Source organism: Bombina bombina, chromosome 1 (assembly GCF_027579735.1).
Source record: "Bombina bombina isolate aBomBom1 chromosome 1, aBomBom1.pri, whole genome shotgun sequence".
Taxonomy (NCBI): Eukaryota; Metazoa; Chordata; class Amphibia; order Anura; family Bombinatoridae; genus Bombina; species Bombina bombina.
This window is the reverse complement of record NC_069499.1, coordinates 1,472,419,172-1,472,442,195: the sequence shown is the minus strand read 5'-3', so window position 1 is coordinate 1,472,442,195 and position 23,024 is coordinate 1,472,419,172. Positions and strand designations below refer to the sequence as shown.

The following is a 23,024-nucleotide window of genomic DNA, read 5'->3' as shown; positions in this document are numbered from 1 at the left end:
ACATATATTCATTTTTATCTCACCCAATACTGACAGGTTATACAATAGTGATGAATATTGGTTTAATGAATCTAGACCACAAATTCATATATCTAAAATGGCGGCAGCGCTCATTCAGAGTCTATTGCAAGATAATAGAATTAATCAAAATCTTCTTGGAATACTCACATGTCGTAAGGGTAAGTTTTGCACTTTATCAGGTACCTTTAGCTGTTGAATTCTATGAGTACATTTTGTTGTTGATATTTAGCTTCCTTGTGGTCAAATGGATTGGGGCCCGCCAAAGTCAATACTGTCCATGCATTAATCTAAAATGATTAAGATACCCAAAGGCACTGACAAATTATACTACAGGACAAAATCCCCTCTATTTGGCCTCTAATTATTATTTGGGTATGTGAGGTGCTATGTATCTTTAAACATTGTTAGGATTGGTGTTTAAATTTCACACCAAACTTATGATACATAAATTAGCACTGTCCATGCATTGTATGGACACATTTTCCGATATCTGATCCGATCTTTTACCAGTAAGAAAATGAATGTCCATTATTGGAAAATGCATATCAAGAGCTGATGAACAGCCAATAAACGCTATTGACAAGATTTGAATGAAGGCTGTTATATGAGAAAGTGTCCTAGGTAACTTGAATTGTGGTTTATGTGTAGAAGCGTGAAAGGAAAACAGAGTTTTAAACAGATTTTGCTTATACTGCGATTACAACCCTTTTCGTGAGTGGAAGTAAAGTTGTAAAGGATTTATATTTGTTTATTTTTCATGAAAAATATTAAAGGATTAGGAAAGTCAAAATTAAACTTGCATGATTCATGTAATTTTGAAGACACTTTTTAAATTCACTTCTGTTTTCAAATGTGCTTCATTGGTATCCCGTTCTGAAAAAGAATATGCACATATCCTACACTAGTGGGAGCTAGCTGCTGATTGGTGCCTGCGCACATTTGTCTCTTCTGATTGGGTAACTAGATGTGTTCATCTAGCTGCCAGTAGTGCAATGCCCCTTCCCTTCAGCAAAGGATAACAAGAAAATGAAGTGAATTTGATAATAGAAGTAAATTGGAAAGTTGTTTAAAGGGACAGTCAAGTCTAAAATAAGCTTTCATGAGTCAGATAGGGCATGTCATTTTAAACAACTTTCAAATTCAGGTCATATACTCATTTCTTAGACCTTGAAGGCTGCCTCTTTGACAGTTTTTCTCCACTAGAGGGCGTTAATTCATGTGTGTCATATAGATAACATTGAACTCACGCACGTGAAGTTACCTAGGAGTCAGCATTGATTGGCTAAAATGCAGAGTTTGTCAAAATAACTGAAATACATTGCAGAGGCTTAGATACAAGGTAATGACAGAGGTAAAAAGTGTATTTTTATAACTGTGTTGGTTGTGCAAAACTGGGGAATGGGTAATAAAGGGATTATCTATCTTTTTAAACAACACAAATTCTGGTGTTGACTGTCCCTGTAAAATTGTAAGTTCTATCCAAATCATGAAAGAAAATTTTAGGGTTTCCTGTCCCTTAAATGCTACAACAACAAAAGTATTTGATTTCAGAAGGAAGGTATGTGAGCTAACTTTCTAGCAGAGGTGTTAGGAATCAATATTTACATAAACCATAACAGTTTAAATGGAAGAACAGTGTGGATTTTGTGTCTCCTTTGTTTTATATGCTAACAAAATAGATGTCTGCATAACCCTTTACAGAAAGGTTCTATGTAATAAATAAATAAAAAAGCTGGTGATAAACATAGTGCTAACATATGGATGTACCGAATAGTTGAGTATTAGCAAAGTAAATCAAGGGTTATAATCTGGGGTGGGTTTGGGGACATATTAAGTATATGCATCACAATTAGATTTGTGTTCCCCTTTGCAGCCAGATGTTCATTAGTGAGATAGCAGTTGTATGTAATTTGTGAGGACCTTTTTCAACCACTCTCTTCTCTCTCCACACAGGTCGCCCTCCGGATCCGGCCCATAAATGAGAATGAGTTGGTGGAAGGAGCCACACTCATCGCTCACAAGGTGGATGAGCAGGTACGTACGTGGCTTTGTGTAAGGGGGGGCTGAGGGTCAGCTGTCAGATCCCTACACACAGACCCCTGCAGTCAATACCTAACCAGACTGACGGGCAGCAGGTCCTATGACAGTCATGCTCTGTAATACTATATGCTGCTTAGATATGGTGGTGAAAGTGCAATTTGCTTGGTAGATCAAATAGTCCTGTGGACATTCGTTTTGGACAATTAAATGTTTATAAGAATTAAATACCATTAAAATTCAGTAATTGAAAGTAATTTCCTTTTTTTTATGTTACTTTCATTTTTGAATGTTCATAATTAGATTGCGTCCTAGTTAGAAGTTCAATAGTTCATGTTGTTGGGAATTTAGTAAATTGATACATAATAGATACAAATATAACAGATGTGTTCAGCTAGCTCCCAGTGATGTTTTGCTGCTCTGAAGCTGACCTTTTGCAGCGATAGTACAATAAAAATACCCTTTACCCTCACTGTAATGTTACCTCCCTCTTTTCACAGTTACCTGTGTGTTACTCCCACCCTACTGTCTCCTTTTCCCTTCTCTAACCCTACTCTATTTGCATAAATACCTCACTGCCTCTCATCTTCTTTATCTCTGCACCCTGTCTGCTCTGATGTTGGCTTTGCACAGTGTCACTCATGTCCCTTCCCAGGCAACTTTCAGCAGCTTTAGGGTGTGTTTGCTGGGGTAACCAAGGTCATGTTAATCTGTCCAGCTGTCCCTGCCTTTAGCATTAAGCCTCGGGCCTCAGACTATGGATCAGTAGCTATAAAACAGACAAGATTATTGTGATATACAGTAGAGCAGTTGAATCATTATATTTACTTTAAAGGGACAGCATTCCCTAATGTATTAAAAAACAAACAACTCCTTCCTCTCTTGAATAAATCAACATTTTCTTATCACACTTTAGCAGTAAGGCAGAGGCAGTTGTCCATATTAGCCAATAAAAAGTAGTAGTAATTTCATTTTAAAGGGACAGTCTAGTCAAAATTAAATTGTCATGATTTAGATAGGGCATGCAATTTTAAACAACTTTCCAATTTTCCTTTATCATCAAATTTGCTTTGTTCACTTGGTACTCTTTTTTGAAAGCTAAACCTAGGTAGGCTCATTTTCTAAAATCTAAGTCCTTGAAGGTTGCCTTTTATCTTAGTGCATATTGACAGTTTTTCACAGCTAGACAGCGCTAGTTCAAGTGTGTCATATAGGTAACATGCTCACTCCCATGGAGTTATTTATGAATCAGCACTGATTGACTAAAATGCATGTCTGTCAAAAGAGTTGAGATGAGGGGGCAATCAGCAGAGGCTTAGATACAAGGTAATAACAGAGGTAAAAAGCTTATTAATATAACTGTGTGGGCAATGCAAAACTGGTAAATGGGTAATAAAGGGATTATTTATCTTTTTAAATAATAAAAATTCTGGAGTAGACTGTCCTTTTAAGCATCTATTAGTTAAAGGGACAGAAAACAGAGTAAATTACACAGTATAATAAAGTGGTGATTATAACTGCTTTAATTAATGTATAAAGTTACCTAATAACTGTTAGATTTCATGTAGAAAAGTATCTGTAAAATTATCCCCATAGAATGCCCCACCCCATATTAAAATAAAATACAATTAGATAGAGGTCACCAGAACACTGCCACCTCTCTTTTAATTTTTTACCGTAAAGCAAACAGTAGATCACGCAGTCCACAGTATTGTGATTCACTGTTTTTGTGCCTTGGTGGAACAAGATTGTTGTAGGGACAGTATACACTCATTTTCATATAACTGCATGTAATAGACACTACTATAAGGAATAAGATGCACAGATATTGATATAAAAATCCAGTATAAAATGGTTTAAAAACTTACTTAGAAGCTTTCAGTTTAGCTCTGTTGAAAAGGTAGTTGGAAAGCCCACTGCAAGTGGTAAATAAGACACTCCCCCTCCCCCTTCTTTTGCATATGAAATGACCTTTTACACAAACAGGAGCAAGCTGGAGTAGGTATCTGATGGTATTCAAATAAAACTTTTGGGCTTGGTTAGGAGTCTGAAAATCAGAGCAATGTTATTTAAAAATAAGCAAAACTATACATTTTTTAAAAAAACAAACTTTGTGGGCTTTATAAATAGATTATCTACAAAACATTTATGCAAAGAAATAATGAGTGTATAATGGCCCTTTAACCCTTAAAGCAAAAGGAGCAACTCAGTGTTACATATTATATCATATATCATTGCCACCTTGAATTTATATCCGGTAAAATCCCCGGAATATCTTATTCTATGACATATACAACTTTTTTTAAAAAAAAGTGATTTATTGTGTACATTGGTATGTCGGCTCAGCTGCAGGAAATACTTTGGAAGTACGCTTGCGCCAAAGACAGTTCAGCCAACTGGACGCACTTCCTGTTTTCCCGCTCATGTGATCAGATCCACTGTATACATTTGTAATTTTTTAATTGCTGTGCCTTAAGTACTGTGCATGTGCAGCAAAAAAAAGGTATTATGCTCTATAACAACTCGGTTTGAGTGGGTTGTCACTACCCACTTGTCTGTACCACCTTGCAGCAACTAAAAAGAAAAAATCCTGCAGGCTTGAGGGGGCGGGGCCCGTAAGAGCCCTCCTGGATTGAGAATAAAATAGATTTTTTATTTTTAAGAATTGTGCTTCTGCTTACCTAATTAAGATAGATAAACTATTTAAACCCAACTTTATTAATGTCTGAAGTAACTTTTTATTTATTTATTATATATGCCCCTTTAAGTTAAGGAGAGGCAAAGAGATCAGTTTATGGAAGAAGTGAAATATGTATAAAGAATAACAAAAAAAGAGAGCCAGACATTCAGTGGCCAAGAGACATGGGGCCGATTTATTAAGTTGTGAATGCAGCTGTTTACGCGTGAGCCTTCAGGCCCCCCAGGAAACAAAAGATAAGAAGCAGCTGTCTAAGACCACTGCTCCTTAACTCATCCACCACCTCTGAGGTTTTGACAGCAATCATCCCTAACAGATACCATCGTTATGATTGACACCCCCTGCTAGTGGCTGATTGGCTGCGAATGTGCAGGGGGCGGCATTGCACAAGCATTTCACTAGAAATGCTTGTGCACTGTTAAATGCCGACAGCGTATGCTGTCGGCATTTAGCGATGTTGGGCGGACATAATCGGCTACAGCGAATCATGTTCATCCGATATTTAATAAATCTACCCCCTGATGTGCAAAAACATTGTATGAAAACTGAAAAGATTATATTTTTCTTTATTTACTAAGTCTTTGTAATTCATTAGAATAGCTGCTATTTGGGTACATACATTAGTTTTTATTACATATATATTACGGAAAAGCTAGTTAAACATGCAAAATAAATATTCTAGTGGAGGTGGGCGGGACTTGTGGGAAGTGGCAGGAGGGACAGGGCTTTATATGGATAGGGTTGGATTGAGTCTGGGTGTGTTGTGGGCGGAGCCAGGGATGTCTTCAGAAAGAGGACATTTGAGGTTGAGGGAGCAGACTTTCCAAACCATGACATCCCAGCTAGAATGGGGAAGTTTGTAAAGTATGTGAAACAAAAATGCACAATCAATGCAAACATAAAACATGACAACACATTTGGTATTGCTGCTGCTGATTGATTGATTCTGTATAAATAAATATATACACAATATATATATATATATATGTAATTTTGTTAAAACAAAAAACAGTCATACTTATAATATAATCATATACAAAAACTTTAACAGCTATGTAGACAACCAGAAAACATACAGATATGTTGTGTTTTTTTCATGCCTACTAATATAGCAAAGTCCATTTAAAATCAGTGCAAAAGAAAATTAGTAACTCCCAATATTTCCCTGATGCTCTCCAGGAGAGGGAGGTGAGGGCGGCTTATGTGTAGTTCCCCCCCTAGTGTTTGATTTGAGGAGCCATATTGGGAGGTGTGGGCACTCAGGTGTACTGTGGGGGGTGTATTGTATATATTATGTAGTTTGGCTAAAGCAGTAAACAACAATCAAGCAGGTTGTCCTTAGGAAACAAACCATTTTATGTTTACTTTCCCTTTAAATTTATTCACTTTGATTGGAAACATCTTAAAGGGACATTGAATACTTTGAGATTGTAATATAAACTGTTAATTGTCTATAGTAAAACAACTTTGCAATATACTTTCATTATTTATTTTGTCCTAATTTCTTGTAATTTAACTCTGAATATTGTGGGATTTACAATTCCTGTTAAAAGTGGAAGTGCAGACTCCATTCTACACATTCATTGGTTACACACTTTAGTGACCCATTTATACATTTCCCAAATTGGCCTCCGCAGAGAAGTAAACCTAGGTTACAATATGGCTTCATATATTGCTTTATGGACACTAAAACTTAGCATTTTTTATATTTAAACAAATAATACATTTAAAAAAAGCACACCTGCATAATATTCTCAGGATAATCTTTGCTTTGAATACATAATTCTGTAAATCATTAATTTAGTGTTGGTAGACGTTTCATTACTGCTGTAGTTATAAATTATTACCTGGCAATAAAAATGAATATTGGCTATGATGTTATTATTATGTACTAAACAAATCTTGAAAAAAATATATAATTCTATCAGCTAAACACATTAAAATACTTTACTTTTTTCCCATGACAATATGAAAATTTTCTTTCATGATTTAGATAGAGCATACAATTTTAAACAACTTTCTATTTTACTATTATGAATTCTTCGTTCTCTCTGTATCTTTTGTTTAAAATGTAAGCTTAGGAGCCGGCCCATTTCTGGAGCACTATATGACAGCAGTTTTGCAAGAATGTTATCCATTTACAAGAGCACTAGACGGCAGCACTATTTCATGCTATGTAGTGCTTCAGATGCCTACCTAGGTATCTCTTCAACACACAATATCATGGGAACGAAGCAAATTTGAAATCAATTGGAAACTTTTTATAAGGGTATGTTCTGTCTGGAACCCAATAGAAAATATTTGGGTTTCATTACCCTTTAAAGTCAAGGTCAACTTAAAAGTACAGCCTCACGGCATTGTAAAGACTTATAAAAAATGAGCAGGAGTTTGTCATGAATTTTTTAAAATCTATTTATTTTCTTGTATTTTTACCTTTAAACTGCTCTGCCGATAAGCGCAGCACTCCCGCCCGCCATCTTGTCTAATTGATTGACAGATGACGATTCTTAAACCAACTAATCCTTGTTTCCCCCCCGGGGCATTCAGCCCCTTTGCGTAAACGTCATGGCCAGGGGGGCAACAAGGATTAGTTGGTTTAAGACCATTATCTGTCAATCAATTAGATGGCGGGCGGGAGTGCTGCGCTTATCGACTGAGCAGTTTAAAGGTAAAAATATAAGAAAATAAATAGATTTTAAAAAAATTCATGACAAACTCCTGCTCATTTTTATAAGTCTATGCAATGCCGTGAGGCTGTACTTTTAAGATGACCTTCACTTTAAGTTAAAGCTTTTTTTTAAACTAATTTAAATTAATTTATGAAAGTTAACGTGCTCTTATTTAAAAAGATGGGGGAAAATTAAAGGGACAGTCTACTTCAGAATTTTTATTTTTGTAAAATATAGATAACCCCTTTATTACCCAGTTTTGCATAACTAACACGGTTATATTAATAAACTTTTTACCTCTGTGATTACTGTGTATCTAAGCCTCTTCTGACAGCCCCCTAATCACATGCCTATTTATTGTCTATTGACTTGCATTTCAGGCATTTAGTGCTAACTCGTAAATAACTCCACGTGCGTGAGCACAATGTTATCGATATGGCACATATGAACTAACACCCTCTAGCTGTGAAAAATACATTCAGAAAAGAGGCGGCCTTCAAGGGCTTAGAAATTAGCATATGAGCCTACCTAGGTTTAGTTTTTAACTAAGAATACCAAGAGAACAAAGCAAATTTGATTATAAAAATAAATTGGAAAATTGCATGTCCTATCTCAATCATGAAAGTTTAATTTTGACTAGACTGTCCCTTTAATCATAAGTTTATTCTGGAGAATTAATGCCATCAAGACAGTGAGTTTTCCAAGAATGCAATACTCTATGCAGATGATACCATTATGATACACTTATTATTATTAGAGATAGGAAGAGCTGGTCAGAGGTTATTTATAATAATAATAATAATAAAGATATGACACTTTATACAACATTCAATAATTATACATGGGGTGCCAAAAAAAGAAGATTAGTTTAATAAAATTACAAAGTAAGGTGGACATCAAAACTAAACTTTCAGAATCCAGATAGAGTCTACATTTTTTTCTCATACAATTTTCGAATTAACTTGTTTTATCAAATTGACCTCCTTGTATTTGCCTCCTTTGTGGCGCATACAGTAGGATCCAAATTAAGAAGGGACACTCAAGTCAAAATAACCTTTTATGATTCAGACAGAGCATACAGTTTTAAGACACTTTCCAATTTACTTCCATTGTCAAATTTTGCAGTCTTTTTTTTATGTGTATGGTTTTTATTAAGGTTTTATAAACATATATATCATATGATAATAAACATTTGCTACAGAAAAATGATATAAATCTCATTCTAATTGACAATACGCAAAACAAAAGTCTTTATCTGTCTGATTTCTCCACATTCAATGAATGGGAAGAGCTGAGTGTAAGAGATGACATAATTAGTAGCAAGGCAATAAATAAATATAGATATCATCCCTTCCAATAGAAGTTTATATCCGGAGAACATCATTGGTTGTAGGTAATACAATAAGAACGAGAACGGAGGGGAGAAGAGAAAATGAGGAAGATACAACATCTAGAGAAAGAAAGAAGGCAGGCAGCCGGCCTAGAAAGAAGGGGAGTTTAGAGGGGGAAAAGGAAGAGGAGAGTGAGTTAAATGCACGTGCTAATACGTTACTGAAGGGGATGGACCAAATCAGTTTGTGGGGTAATTTATGCAGTAATTGTTTCCCAGTAAAATTGTGGAACAAATCTATTCTATTTGATTTAAAATAAATATATTCTTCTAGGGATATAAGTTCTTGAGTCCTGTTTTTACGTTCAACCAAAGTGGGAATTAGCTCAGAAAGTGGGAAATAAGACACTCCCCCCTTCCCCTTCTTTTGCATATGAAAAGACCCTTTACACAAACTGTAGCAAGCTGGAGTAGGTAGCTGACGGTATTCTCATAAAACTTTGGGGCTTGGTTAGGAGTCTGAAAATCAGAGGAATGTTATTTAAAAATAAGCAAAACTATACATTTTAAAAAAAACAACTAACGCCTAGATTTAGAGTTCTGCGTTAGGGTTAAAAAGCAGCGTTAAGGGCTCCTAACGCTGCTTTTTACCGCCCGCTGGTATTTAGAGTCAGACAGGAAAGGGTCTAAATCTCACTTCCAAGCCGCGACTTTTCCATACCGCAGATCCCCTTACGCCAATTGCGTATCCTATCTTTTCAATGGGATCTTCCTAACGCCGGTATTTAGAGTCTTGGCTGAAGTGAGCGGTAGAGCCTCTACCGACAAGACTCCAATCCGTAGGAAAAAGTCAGTAGCTAAGAGCTTTCTGGGCTAACGCCGGTTTATAAAGCTCTTAACTACTGTGCTCTAAAGTACACTAACACCCATAAACTACCTATGCACCCCTAAACCGAGGTCCCCCCACATCGCTGCCACTCTAATAAAAATTTTTAACCCCTAATCTGCCGACCACACACCGCCGCCACCTACATTATCCCTATGAACCCCTAATCTGCTGTCCCTAACATCGCCGACACCTACATAATATTTATTAACCCCTAATCTGCCCCCCCCAACGTCGCCGCTACCTAACTACACTTATTAACCCCTAATCTGCCGACCAGAGCTCGCCGCTACTCTAATAAATGTATTAACCCCTAAACCGCCTCACTCCCGCCTCAAAAACCCTATAATAAATAGTATTAACCCCTAATCTGCCCTCCCTAACATCGCCGACACCTACCTTCAAGTATTAACCCCTAATCTGCCGACCGGACCTCGCCGCTACTCTAATAAATATATTAACCCCTAAAGCTAAGTCTAACCCTAACCCCCCCTAAATTAAATATAATTTTAAGCTAACGAAATAAAATAAATCTTATTAACTAAAGTATTCCTATTTAAAACTAAATACTTACCTGTAAAATAAACCCAAAGCTAGCTGCAATATAACGAATAATTATATTGTAGCTATTTTAGAATATATATTTATTTTACAGGCAACTTTGTATTTATTTTAACTAGGTACAATAGCTATTAAATAGTTATTTACTATTTAATAGCTACCTAGTTAAAATAATTACAAAATTACCTGTAAAATAAATCCTAACCTAAGTTACAATTAAACCTAACACTACACTATCAATAAATAAATTAAATCAATTAACTACAAGTACCTACAATTAAATAAACTAAACTAAATTACAAAAAATCCCCACTAAATTACAAAAAATAAAAAAAGATTACAAGAATTTTTTTTTAATTACACCTACTCTAAGCCCCCTAATAAAATAACAAAGCCCCCCAAAATAAAAAAATTCCCTACCCTAATCTAAATTAAAAAAGTTAACAGCTCTATTACCTTACCAGCCCTTAAAAGGGCTTTTTGCGGGGCATGCCCCAAAGAAATCAGCTCTTTTGCCTGTAAAAAAACACACAATACTACCCTCCAACATTACAACCCACCACCCACATACCCCTACTCTAACCCAAACCCCCCTTAAATAAACCTGACACTACCCCCCTGAAGATCTCCCTACCTTGAGTCGTCTTCACCCAACCGGGCCGAAGTCTTCATCCGATGGACCAAAAGAAGACATCCGGAGCGGCAGAAGTATTCATCCTATCCGGGCAGATGAGGACATCCGGACCGGTAGACATCTTCATCCAAGTGGCATCTTCTATCTTCATCCATCCGGAGCGGAGCGGAGCCATCTTCTTCCAGCCAACGCGGATCCATCCTCTTCTACCGACGCCTACTCACCGAATGAAGGTTCCTTTAAATGACGTCATCCAAGATGGCGTCCCTCGAATTCCGATTGGCTGATAGTATTCTATCAGCCAATCTGAATTAAGGTAGGAAAAATCTGATTGGCTGATTGAATCTGATTGGCTGAATGAATAATTTATTTCGTTAGATTAAAATTATATTTAACTTAGGGGGGTGTTAGGGTTAGGGTTAGAGTTAGCTTTAGGGGTTAATACATTTATTAGAATAGCGGCGAGGTCCGGTCGGCAGATTAGGGGTTAATACTTGAAGTTAGGTGTCGGCGATGTTAGGGAGGGCAGATTAGGGGTTAATACTATTTATTATAGGGTTTTTGAGGCGGGAGTGAGGCGGTTTAGGGGTTAATACATTTATTAGAGTAGCGACGAGCTCCGGTCGGCAGATTAGGGATTAATAAGTGTAGGTAGGTAGCGGCGACGTTGGGGGGGGGCAGATTAGGGGTTAATAAATATAATATAGGTGTCGGCGGTGTTAGGGTCAGCAGATTAGGGGTTCATAGCTATAATGTAGGTTGCGGCGGTGTCCGGAGCGGCAGATTAGGGGTTCATAGTATAATGCAGGTGTCAGCGATAGCAGGGGCGGCAGATTAGGGGTTAATAAGTGTAATATTAGGGGTGTTTAGACTCGGGGTTCATGTTAGGGTGTTAAGTGCAGACTTAGAAGGTGTTTCCCCATAGGAAACAATAGGGGTGCGTTAGGAGCTTAACGCTGCTTTTTTGGGTTTTTTTTCTGCCCAAACTGCCCCATTGTTTCCTATGGGGATATCGTGCACAAGCACATTTTTCCAGCTAGCCGCTACCGTAAGCAACGCTGTTATTGAGAGTTGAAGTGGCGGTAAATTATGCTCTACGTTCCCTTTTTGGAGCCTAACGCAGCCCTTCAGAGAACTCTCATTACCAGTGTTGTTTAAAAGGTGCGGGGGAAAAAAAGGAGCGTTAGCTACGCGGGTCGTTACCGACAAAACTCTAAATCTAGCCGTAAAACTTTATGGGCTATATAAATAGATCATCGCAAAGAAAAAATGAGTGTATAATGTCCCTTTAAGGACTTTGCTCCGTTTAAGCAAATTTGGAGTAGTAGCCGCTTTATTTTAGAATTACACTTAGGTCTGCCGTTGAATAGAACTAGTATGGGTGTGAGAGAAAAAGTGGGGTCGAATAATTAGACAAGGAAACTTTCAATAGAGGACCAGAAATCTTTTAAATGGGGGCACGACCACCATATGTGAGCCATTGTACCAATCTCTCCACATCTCCAGCGTTGATCAGGGGCATTGTGATATATTAGGGTTAGTCTAGCAGGTGTGAGATAGCATCGATAATATTTTATAATTAATTTCCAATATTTGGCTGGATGTTGAGGATTTATGTGTGTATTCAAAGAGTCTGATCCAAGTTTTCGAGGAGATTTCTAACGACAATTCTCTTTGCCACCCCCAGGTGTAATTATGTAAGGTTTTGTGTATAAGGTCGTCTAGCATCCCCCTGGCTGTGGACAAGGAACCGTTCAACGTAGTGGGCTGTCTACAAAGTTCCTCAAAACATGATTTTGCAGTCTTTTTATATGCACACTTTCTGGGGAACAAGATCCTACTGAGCATGGGCACAAGCTCACAGGTTATACGTATTTTAGAGTAAACATTATTGTATTGTCTTTTTTTTTTAAGCACTTGTAAATTATGCAAATCTACTGCATTTAATTTGCATATTGACTGTAAACAATTTAATCTCGATTTGTGGGTAAAGATGAGATTTCATACCTTTAAAAAAAAAAGGAAATTATTCAATTACATATTTATATAAAGTGCTTAGAAATATATAATGCCTTAATATCGGTATAAATTAGCTTGACACTGGATTAAATGGGATGTTTCATATTTAAATAAGCAATTTATTCTAAAGGGTATATACAGAGTTAATAAAGCTATTGTTTTAGTGGACATTTATAAAAGGTCATCACACATAATATATTATGCCTAAATTATTGTAAGAATGGTCAGCAGAAAGCTTAAAGGGACACTAAACCCAAATGTTTTCTTTAATGATTCAGAGAGAGAGCATGCAATTTTTAGCAACTTTCTAATTTACTCCTACTATCAATTTTCTTCATTCTTTTGCTATCCTTATTTAAAAAGCAGGAATGTAAAGCTTAGGAGCCAGCCCATTTTAGGTTCAACACCCTGGATAGTGCTTGCTTATTTGTGGCTACATTTAGCAAACCAATATGCAAGCACAACCCAAGTTCTCAACAAAAAATGGGCTGGCTCTTAAGCTTTACATTCCTGCTTTTTAAATAAAGATAGCAAGAGAACAAAGAAAATGGGATAATAGGAGTATATTAGAAAGTTGCTTAAAATTGCATGCTCTCTCTGAATCATTAAAGAAAAATGTTGGGTTTAGTGTCCCTTTAAATGAATCCCTCTAATGTAAAAAAAGAAGCTTTCTCTAGATGGGTTTATTGTTTTTGTTCATATTTAAAGATTATTAATATTTTTTCCCTTTTCCCCTTTATCAGTCTCTCTTATCAGTTTTTATTATATTTAGTAAAAGTGAACAATGTAATATGAGGTTTATGTTTTTTTCCTATAATAACTACATCCTTATATGAAAGTTCTGGATTTTTTTTTTTTATGTTTATATACTTTTGAGAGGTTATTCATTAACATATAGGGTTCCATTTATTAATGTGCAGATGGGCAGATTCTCAGGAAATATATCTGCTCGTGATTTTGTAGGAGGCAGCATTGCACCTCCAGCATTTATCATTGCACAAGGAGCTGCTCGTGCCTTGCCACCCCTGCTCTTGCACGACAATTGTGCGAGAGCAGGGGATGTCTATCACCCTGGGCAGACTAGTCTGGGGGATTTTATTGGTTAAAAAACAGCAGCTTGCTAAATGGAGCCCATAGTCTAATGCATATCCAGAGATGTATTGCTTAATGACTGATTAAGGAAAGCTTCTGCAAGCATGGAAACAAAAATATTTCTTATTCATTATAGGATTATCCATTATTAAAAACAAATAAACAAGAAAACAAATAAAATCTGTAAGGAGCTGTAAAACATATTTAGATACAGTAAGATTACAATTAAGGGCCCATTAAATTAAATTAAATGTTGGAGGAGAACATGTTTATTGTACTTAAAGATACAACAAGAGAGAATCACAAATCCTGAAACAAAGAGGGAAAGAAGAGACAGACAAATAAGTACAAATCATTTAAAAGCAATACAAAATACAGAGAGAAAACACAAGAAACAAAATGAACTCTTTAAAGGGACTGAAGTAGTGCCAAGTTAAGAACAGTTTAGAGGGAGAGAAAGCATCAGAGAGGATAATGCATACACGCTGCCAGTCACAGTGGGAGAGATAGAAAGAGCTGGTCAGACGGGGTTAATAATATAGCACAACATTTTTCAGGCTCCAGCTTTGTTCTGAGTATTTAGCGGACAGTGTTGTTATGGTAACAGGTTAGACAGACATAGCCGCTTGCTGGTTGTGACGGCACAAGGAGGGTGTACCCTGATTACAGCTACCTGCAGCAGGTGGCTCCTCTTACCCCTTACATACAGTAACACAGGCCCTCAGAAAATGTCCGTGGCATGTACAACAACCCATATGATCAGCCTCATGCCACACACTTGTGGATTTGTACACAGGGAATCATGTATTTGAAGGGACATTGGAACAAAACCATTATACTTATTCATATGTCATTTTTCAAGGCAGCCACACTCATGATGTTTTCTAAGGTTCCATGAATGACAATCTCTCTTGGTAAGGGTACCCTCTCTTTAAGTGTGACAGATTTTACCTCTTAATTAATGGCTAATCTCTTGTTGAAGGGCATTTTCCCTCATTCAAGAGTTTCTATCAATGAAGTAGAGCCTCTTTGATTGGATGAGAGGTATATTTTACGGTGTGGTAAATTTGCTGTATTGGAGGTCTCTCTCTCATTTACTTGGGGAAAATAGAAAATATAGGTCCTCAACACTTTAAATAATCAAATGTAGAAAATATAGGTCCTCAGCAGTTTAAATAATCAAATACTTTATTGTTCACACAGGAAAAGCGATGTTTTGGGGTCACAGCCCCTTATTCATGCTTGATAATAAGGGGCTGTGACCCTGAAACGTCGCTTTTACTGTGTGAACAATAAAGTATTTGATTATTTAAAGTGCTGAGGACCTATATTTTCTACAAGTACAAGGACCTAGCAGTGCCCTTGGGCCACTCTTGCACTTTTCCCTGGAGTGTGTGCTGTTCCTTTTTGTTGTTTTTCATTTTTTCTCATTTACTTGGGGTTAGTCTCTAATTAGAGGCAGTTTCTGGCTGGAACACAATCTCACACAACCTCCAGTTTACACACACAAATCTGTCAGAGGATATTGGACAGCAACTCCCACTTCATGTGCCAGGGAATTACTCACACAAGACACAGATGATCTGAGATTATCCATCTCTCCTGCCAAAAATCTGCATAGTAAACCCACTGATGCTAGAATGTTTTAGGTTTATATAGACTCTAAAGGGTTACATTTTAAAGCACATAGCTCATGTGTCTTAAGGTGGGGGTGGGACAGACCTGACACCTTATGTTAGGGATCAATAATTTTGTAATTACTTTGTATGTAACAAAGAGAATCTTCATGTTTTGCTTTACAGACCAGGGGGGTTAGCACAAGCTTTTCTTGGTATAAGGTGTCCAACCTAAAATTAAATCAGCTCTCCCTGCTGTCATTACCACAATGGTCTGGTGCTTCGGGACAGCTGTGACATATGGCAGATGTGACACACTCAAGGTGTGACAGCCAAGAAGGAGATCCCCATACTGTTATTCTATTGTAGCCAAACAGATGGAAACCAGGAACCTAGAAAATGATTGTGTGCATTACAGTTCTGTATTTTGATGACTGCGCTACCTAATGAAAGAATTTACAGTTCCTGTAAGATTAGTCCACTTGGGCCCTTCTAAAGTCATATACTTCAAAGGGACATTAAATACTAAGGGCTAGATTACAAGTGGCATAAACTTTGCTAGAAGTAAGCTGTTTGCACGCGACGGGTAGTGCGCATATTTAAAGTTGAAAGTAAAACGTTTGTGCACAAGCAAAATCTTACGTACACAAACCAAAGGACTAAGGGCTAGATTTATTAAAGCCCTACGGCTTCAAGTTCTCATAAGAACTTGCTCGCCGTAATTTATCAAGCAGCGGTCACCAGACTGCCGCTTCCCTAACCTCTTTGCCACCTCTAAGGTGGTGAAATTCAATCTCCTCGGTCTAGTTAGACCAAGGAGATTGACAGCTCCTGCCCGCACTTGATTGGCTGTTCGCGGGCAGGGGGCGGGATTGCACGCAAGCACAAAATTACGCTTGTGTGCAATGGCGAATACCTGCGGGTAATTTCGCTCCGCCACAGGCGAGCTGAGGCGTACAGGGGCGCGTATACGCCTCAGCTTTAATAAATCTAGCCCTTAGAATGTCGCAACTGAGTTAACTTATTCTCTCCATAGACTTCAAAGGAGAGCGCAGAAGAAAAAAACCTAACACTTATCTCTTGTGCACTAGCCCGACAGGAGTTATTCATATTTCTCTTGTTAAGTGTATCCAGTCCACGGATCATCCATTACTTATGGGATATTAACTCCTCCCCAACAGGAGGTGCAAGAGGATTCACCCAGCAGAGCTGCTACATAGCTCCTCCCCTAACTGCCATTACCAGTCATTCTCTTGCACCCAACAAATAGATAGGATGTGTGAGAGGACTGTGGTGATTATACTTAGTTTCATACCTTCAATCAAAAGTTTGTTATTTTATAATAGCACCGGAGTGTGTTATTCCTTCTCTGGTAGAATTTGAAGAAGAATCTACCTGAGTTTTTCTATGATTTTAGCCGGAGTAGTTAAGATCATATTGCTGTTTCTCGGCCATCTGAGGAGAGGTAAACTTCAGATCAGGGGACAGCGGGCAGATTAATCTGCAAAGAGGTATGTAGCAGCTTATTATTTTCTGAAAATGGAATTGATGAGAAAATTCTGCCATACCGATATAATGTAAACTCAGCCTTAAATGCAGTAGCAGCAACTGGTATCAGGCTGTCATGTATGTATATTTTACACTTCAGTATTCTGGGGAATGGCACTTCACTGGAATTATACTGTATGCATAAAACTTTAGCCTAATTTGCAGGGACTAGCAACAGGCTTTTTAATAACACTCAATTTATTAATGTTAAACGTTTTTTGCTGGCATGTAAAATCGTTTAATTTTCTGAGGTACTGGGTGAAAAAATGTTTTGGGCACTATTTTTTTTTCCACTTGGCAGTCGTTTTATTTAATTTATGACAGTTTACTGATCTCTCTCACTGTTATGTGTGAGGGGCAGGGGCCTTTTTTGGTGCTTTTGCTACGCATCAAAAAATTCAGTCAGAAGTTTATTGTCTTCCCTGCATGATCCGGTTCATCTCTACAGAACTCAGGGGTCTTCAAAACTTGTTTTGAGGGAGGTAATCACTCACAGCAGAGCTGTGAGATTGTAGTTGACTGTGATAAAAAAACGTTTATTTCTGTATTTTTTTTCTGCTATCAGGGTTAGTTATCCTTTGCTAATGGGAGCAATCCTTTGCTAAAATTGTGTTTTTTACAAAGATTTGATGCTATAACTTTTCAGTTTATTAATTTTCAACTGTCATAACTTTTTCTGTGCTTCTTATAGGCACAGTACGTTTTCATATTATAGTAAATTACTTGAAAAGTATTTCCAAGTTGCTAGTTTATTTGCTAGTGTGTTAAACATGTCTGATTCAGAGGAAGATATCTGTGCTATATGTGCTAAAGCCAAAGTGGAGCCCAATAGAAATTTATGTACTAACTGTATTGATGCTACTTTAAATAAAAGTCAATCTGTACAAATTGAACATATTTCACCAAACAACGAGGGGAGAGTTATGCCGACTAACTCGCCTCACGTGTCAGTACCTGCATCTCCCGCTCGGGAGGTGCGTGATATTGTAGCGCCGAGTACATCTGGGCGGCCATTACAAATCACATTACAGGATATGGCTACTGTTATGACTGAAGTTTTGGCTAAATTACCAGAACTAAGAGGTAAGCGTGATCACTCTGGGGTGAGAACAGAGTGCACTGATAATATTAGGGCCATGTCAGACACTGCGTCACAATTTGCAGAACATGAGGACGGAGAGCTTCATTCTGCGGGTGACGGTTCTGATCCAAACAAACTGGATTCAGATATTTCAAATTTTAAATTTAAGCTGGAAAACCTCCGTGTATTACTAGGGGAGGTGTTAGCGGCTCTGAATGATTGTAACACAGTTGCAATACCAGAGAAAATGTGTAGGTTGGATAAATATTTTGCGGTACCGGCGAGTACTGACGTTTTTCCTATACCTAAGAGACTTACTGAAATTGTTACTAAGGAGTGGGATAGACCCGGTGTGCCGTTCTCACCCCCTCCGATATTTAGAAAGATGTTTCCAATAGACGCCACCACACGGGACTTATGGCAAACGGTCCCTAAGGTGGAGGGAGCAGTTTCTACTTTAGCTAAGCGTACCACTATCCCGGTGGAGGATAGCTGTGCCTTTTCAGATCCAATGGATAAAAAGTTAGAGGGTTACCGTAAGAAAATGTTTGTTCAACAAGGTTTTATATTGCAACCTCTTGCATGCATTGCGCCTGTCACGGCTGCAGCAGCATTTTGGTTTGAGTCTCTGGAAGAGACACTTGAATCAGCTCCATTAGATGAGATTACACACAAGCTTAAAGCCCTTAAGTTAGCTAACTCATTTATTTCAGATGCCGTAGTACATTTAACTAAACTTACGGCTAAGAATTCCGGATTCGCCATTCAGGCACGCAGAGCACTGTGGCTAAAATCCTGGTCAGCTGACGTTACTTCTAAATCTAAATTGCTTAATATACCTTTCAAAGGGCAGACCTTATTCGGGCCCGGGTTGAAAGAAATTATCGCTGACATTACAGGAGGTAAAGGCCATGCCCTGCCTCAAGACAGAGCCAAACCTAAGGCTAGACAGTCTAATTTTCGTTCCTTTCGTAATTTCAAAGCAGGAGCAGCATCAACTTCCTCTGCACCAAAACAGGAAGGAGCTGTTGCTCGCTACAGACAAGGCTGGAGACCTAACCAGTCCTGGAACAAGGGCAAGCAGGCCAGGAAACCTGCTGCTGCCCCTAAGACAGCATGAATCGAGGGCCCCCGATCCGGGAACGGATCTAGTGGGGGGCAGACTTTCTCTCTTCGCCCAGGCTTGGGCAAGAGATGTCCAGGATCCCTGGGCGTTAGAGATCATATCTCAGGGATACCTTCTAGACTTCAAATTCTCTCCCCCAAGAGGGAGATTTCATCTGTCAAGGTTGTCAACAAACCATATAAAGAAAGAGGCGTTTCTACGCTGCGTACAAGATCTTTTATTAATGGGAGTGATCCATCCGGTTCCGCGGTCGGAACAAGGACAAGGGTTTTACTCAAATCTCTTTGTGGTTCCCAAAAAAGAGGGAACTTTCAGGCCAATCTTGGATTTAAAGATCCTAAACAAATTCCTAAGATTTCCATCGTTCAAAATGGAAACTATTTGGACAATTTTACCCATGATCCAAAAGGGTCAGTACATGACCACAGTGGATTTAAAGGATGCTTACCTTCACATACCGATTCACAAAGATCATTACCGGTATCTAAGGTTTGCCTTTCTAGACAGGCATTACCAGTTTGTAGCTCTTCCATTCGGATTGGCTACGGCTCTGAGAATCTTCACAAAGGTTCTGTGTGCTCTTCTGGCGGTACTAAGACCGCGAGGAATTGCGGTAGCTCCGTACCTAGACGACATTCTGATACAAGCTTCAAGCTTTCAAACTGCCAAGTCTCATACAGAGTTAGTACTGGCATTTCTAAGGTCGCATGGATGGAAGGTGAACGAAAAGAAGAGTTCTCTCTTTCCACTCACAAGAGTTCCCTTCTTGGGGACTCTTATAGATTCTGTAGAAATGAAGATTTACCTGACAGAAGACAGGTTAACAAAGCTTCAAAATGCATGCCGTGTCCTTCATTCCATTCAACACCCGTCAGTAGCTCAATGCATGGAGGTGATCGGCTTAATGGTAGCAGCAATGGACATAGTACCCTTTGCACGCCTACATCTCAGACCGCTGCAATTGTGCATGCTAAGTCAGTGGAATGGGTATTACTCAGACTTGTCCCCTACTCTGAATCTGGATCAAGAGACCAGAAATTCTCTTCTATGGTGGCTTTCTCGGCCACATCTGTCCAGGGGGATGCCATTCAGCAGGCCGGACTGGACAATTGTAACAACAGACGCCAGCCTACTAGGTTGGGGCGCTGTCTGGAATTCTCTGAAGGCTCAGGGACAATGGAATCAGGAGGAGAGTCTCCTACCAATAAACATTCTGGAATTGAGAGCAGTTCTCAATGCCCTTCTGGCTTGGCCCCAGTTAACAACTCGGGGGTTCATCAGGTTTCAGTCGGACAACATCACGACTGTAGCTTACATCAACCATCAGGGAGGGACAAGAAGCTCCCTAGCAATGATGGAAGTATCAAAGATAATTCGCTGGGCAGAGTCTCACTCTTGCCACCTGTCAGCAATCCACATCCCGGGAGTGGAGAACTGGGAGGCGGATTTCTTAAGTCGTCAGACTTTTCATCCGGGGGAGTGGGAACTTCATCCGGAGGTCTTTGCCCAAATACTTCGACGTTGGGGCAAACCAGAGATAGATCTCATGGCGTCTCGACAGAACACCAAGCTTCCTCGTTACGGGTCCAGATCCAGGGATCCGGGAGCGGTTCTGATAGATGCTTTGACAGCACCTTGGACCTTCGGATGGCTTATGTGTTTCCACCCTTCCCGATGCTTCCTCGATTGATTGCCAGAATCAAACAGGAGAGAGCATCAGTGATTCTAATAGCGCCTGCATGGCCACGCAGGACTTGGTATGCAGATCTAGTGGACATGTCATCCTGTCCACCTTGGTCGCTACCTCTGAAACAGGACCTTCTGATCCAGGGTCCCTTCAAACATCAAAATCTAATTTCTCTGAAGCTGACTGCTTGGAAATTGAACGCTTGATTTTATCAAAACGTGGTTTTTCTGAGTCAGTTATTGATACCTTAATACAGGCTAGGAAGCCTGTTACCAGAAAGATTTACCATAAGATATGGCGCAAATACTTATATTGGTGCGAATCCAAGAGTTACTCATGGAGTAAGGTTAGGATTCCAAGGATATTGTCTTTTCTACAAGAAGGTTTAGAAAAGGGTTTATCCGCTAGTTCCTTAAAGGGACAGATTTCAGCTCTGTCCATTCTTTTACACAAACGTCTGTCAGAAGTTCCGGACGTTCAAGCTTTTTGTCAGGCTTTAGCTAGGATCAAGCCTGTGTTTAAAACTGTTGCTCCACCATGGAGTTTGAACTTAGTTCTTAATGTTTTACAGGGGGTTCCGTTTGAACCCCTTCATTCCATTGATATCAAGTTGTTATCTTGGAAAGTTCTGTTTTTAATGGCGATTTCCTCGGCTCGAAGAGTCTCTGAGTTATCTGCCTTACATTGTGATTCTCCTTATCTGATTTTTCATTCAGACAAGGTAGTTCTGCGTACTAAACCTGGGTTCCTACCTAAGGTGGTCACTAACAGGAATATCAATCAAGAGATTGTGGTTCCATCTTTGTGTCCTAATCCTTCTTCGAAAAAGGAACGTCTGCTACACAATCTAGATGTAGTCCGTGCCCTGAAATTTTATCTACAGGCAACTAAGGATTTTCGACAAACGTCTTCCCTGTTTGTCGTTTATTCTGGTCAGAGGAGAGGTCAAAAAGCTTCGGCTACCTCTCTCTCCTTTTGGCTTTGTAGCATAATACGGTTAGCCTATGAGACTGCTGGACAGCAGCCTCCTGAAAGAATTACAGCACATTCTACTAGAGCTGTGGCTTCCACTTGGGCCTTTAAGAATGAGGCTTCTGTTGAACAGATTTGCAAGGCTGCAACTTGGTCTTCTCTTCATACTTTTTCCAAATTTTACAAATTTGACACTTTTGCTTCTTCGGAGGCTGTTTTTGGGAGAAAGGTTCTTCAGGCAGTGGTTCCTTCCGTATAAAGAGCCTGCCTGTCCCTCCCGTCATCCGTGTACTTTAGCTTTGGTATTGGTATCCCATAAGTAATGGATGATCCGTGGACTGGATACACTTAACAAGAGAAAACATAATTTATGCTTACCTGATAAATTTATTTCTCTTGTAGTGTATCCAGTCCACGGCCCGCCCTGTCACTTTAAGGCAGGTAATTTTTCCATTAAACTACAGTCACCACTGCACCCTATGGTTTTCCTTTCTCTGCATGTTTTCGGTCGAATGACTGGTAATGGCAGTTAGGGGAGGAGCTATGTAGCAGCTCTGCTGGGTGAATCCTCTTGCACTTCCTGTTGGGGAGGAGTTAATATCCCATAAGTAATGGATGATCCGTGGACTGGATACACTACAAGAGAAATAAATTTATCAGGTAAGCATAAATTATGTTTTTACATTCCAATGTTCTTCACATACAATTTTTTTAGTTGTAATTATATATTACTATATATATATATATATAGATATATACGTGGTATCACTGTACTCCAGTATCCCTCATGACATGGGCCTGGAAGCTATAAAATATTTTCTTTTAAAAGATCCAGGCATGTCTGATACAACTATTGACTACCTGTTGAGGGTCACTCAATTCCTTCTGAAGCACAACTATTTCCTCTTTGAGGGGGTGTTCTACTTGCAGAAACAAGGTACCGCAATGGGGGCAAAATTTGCCCCCTCATTTGCTAACCTCTTCATGGGTTGGCTTGAACGAACATTCCTGTACAATGAGGGGAACCCCTTCAGAGAGGAAATAGTT

The 23,024-nt window shown here is 38.9% G+C and overlaps 1 protein-coding gene across 1 annotated transcript in view; it reads left to right on the top strand.

Moving 5' to 3' along the window:
* Positions 1–23,024, top strand: part of KIF19 (kinesin family member 19) — a 229,244-nt gene that overhangs the window by 9,065 nt on the left and 197,155 nt on the right. Inside the window, exon 2 of the mRNA XM_053706939.1 lies at positions 1,975–2,055. Within this exon, the coding sequence (XP_053562914.1) occupies positions 1,975–2,055 (81 nt within the window). The remainder of the gene's footprint in view (positions 1–1,974; positions 2,056–23,024) is intronic.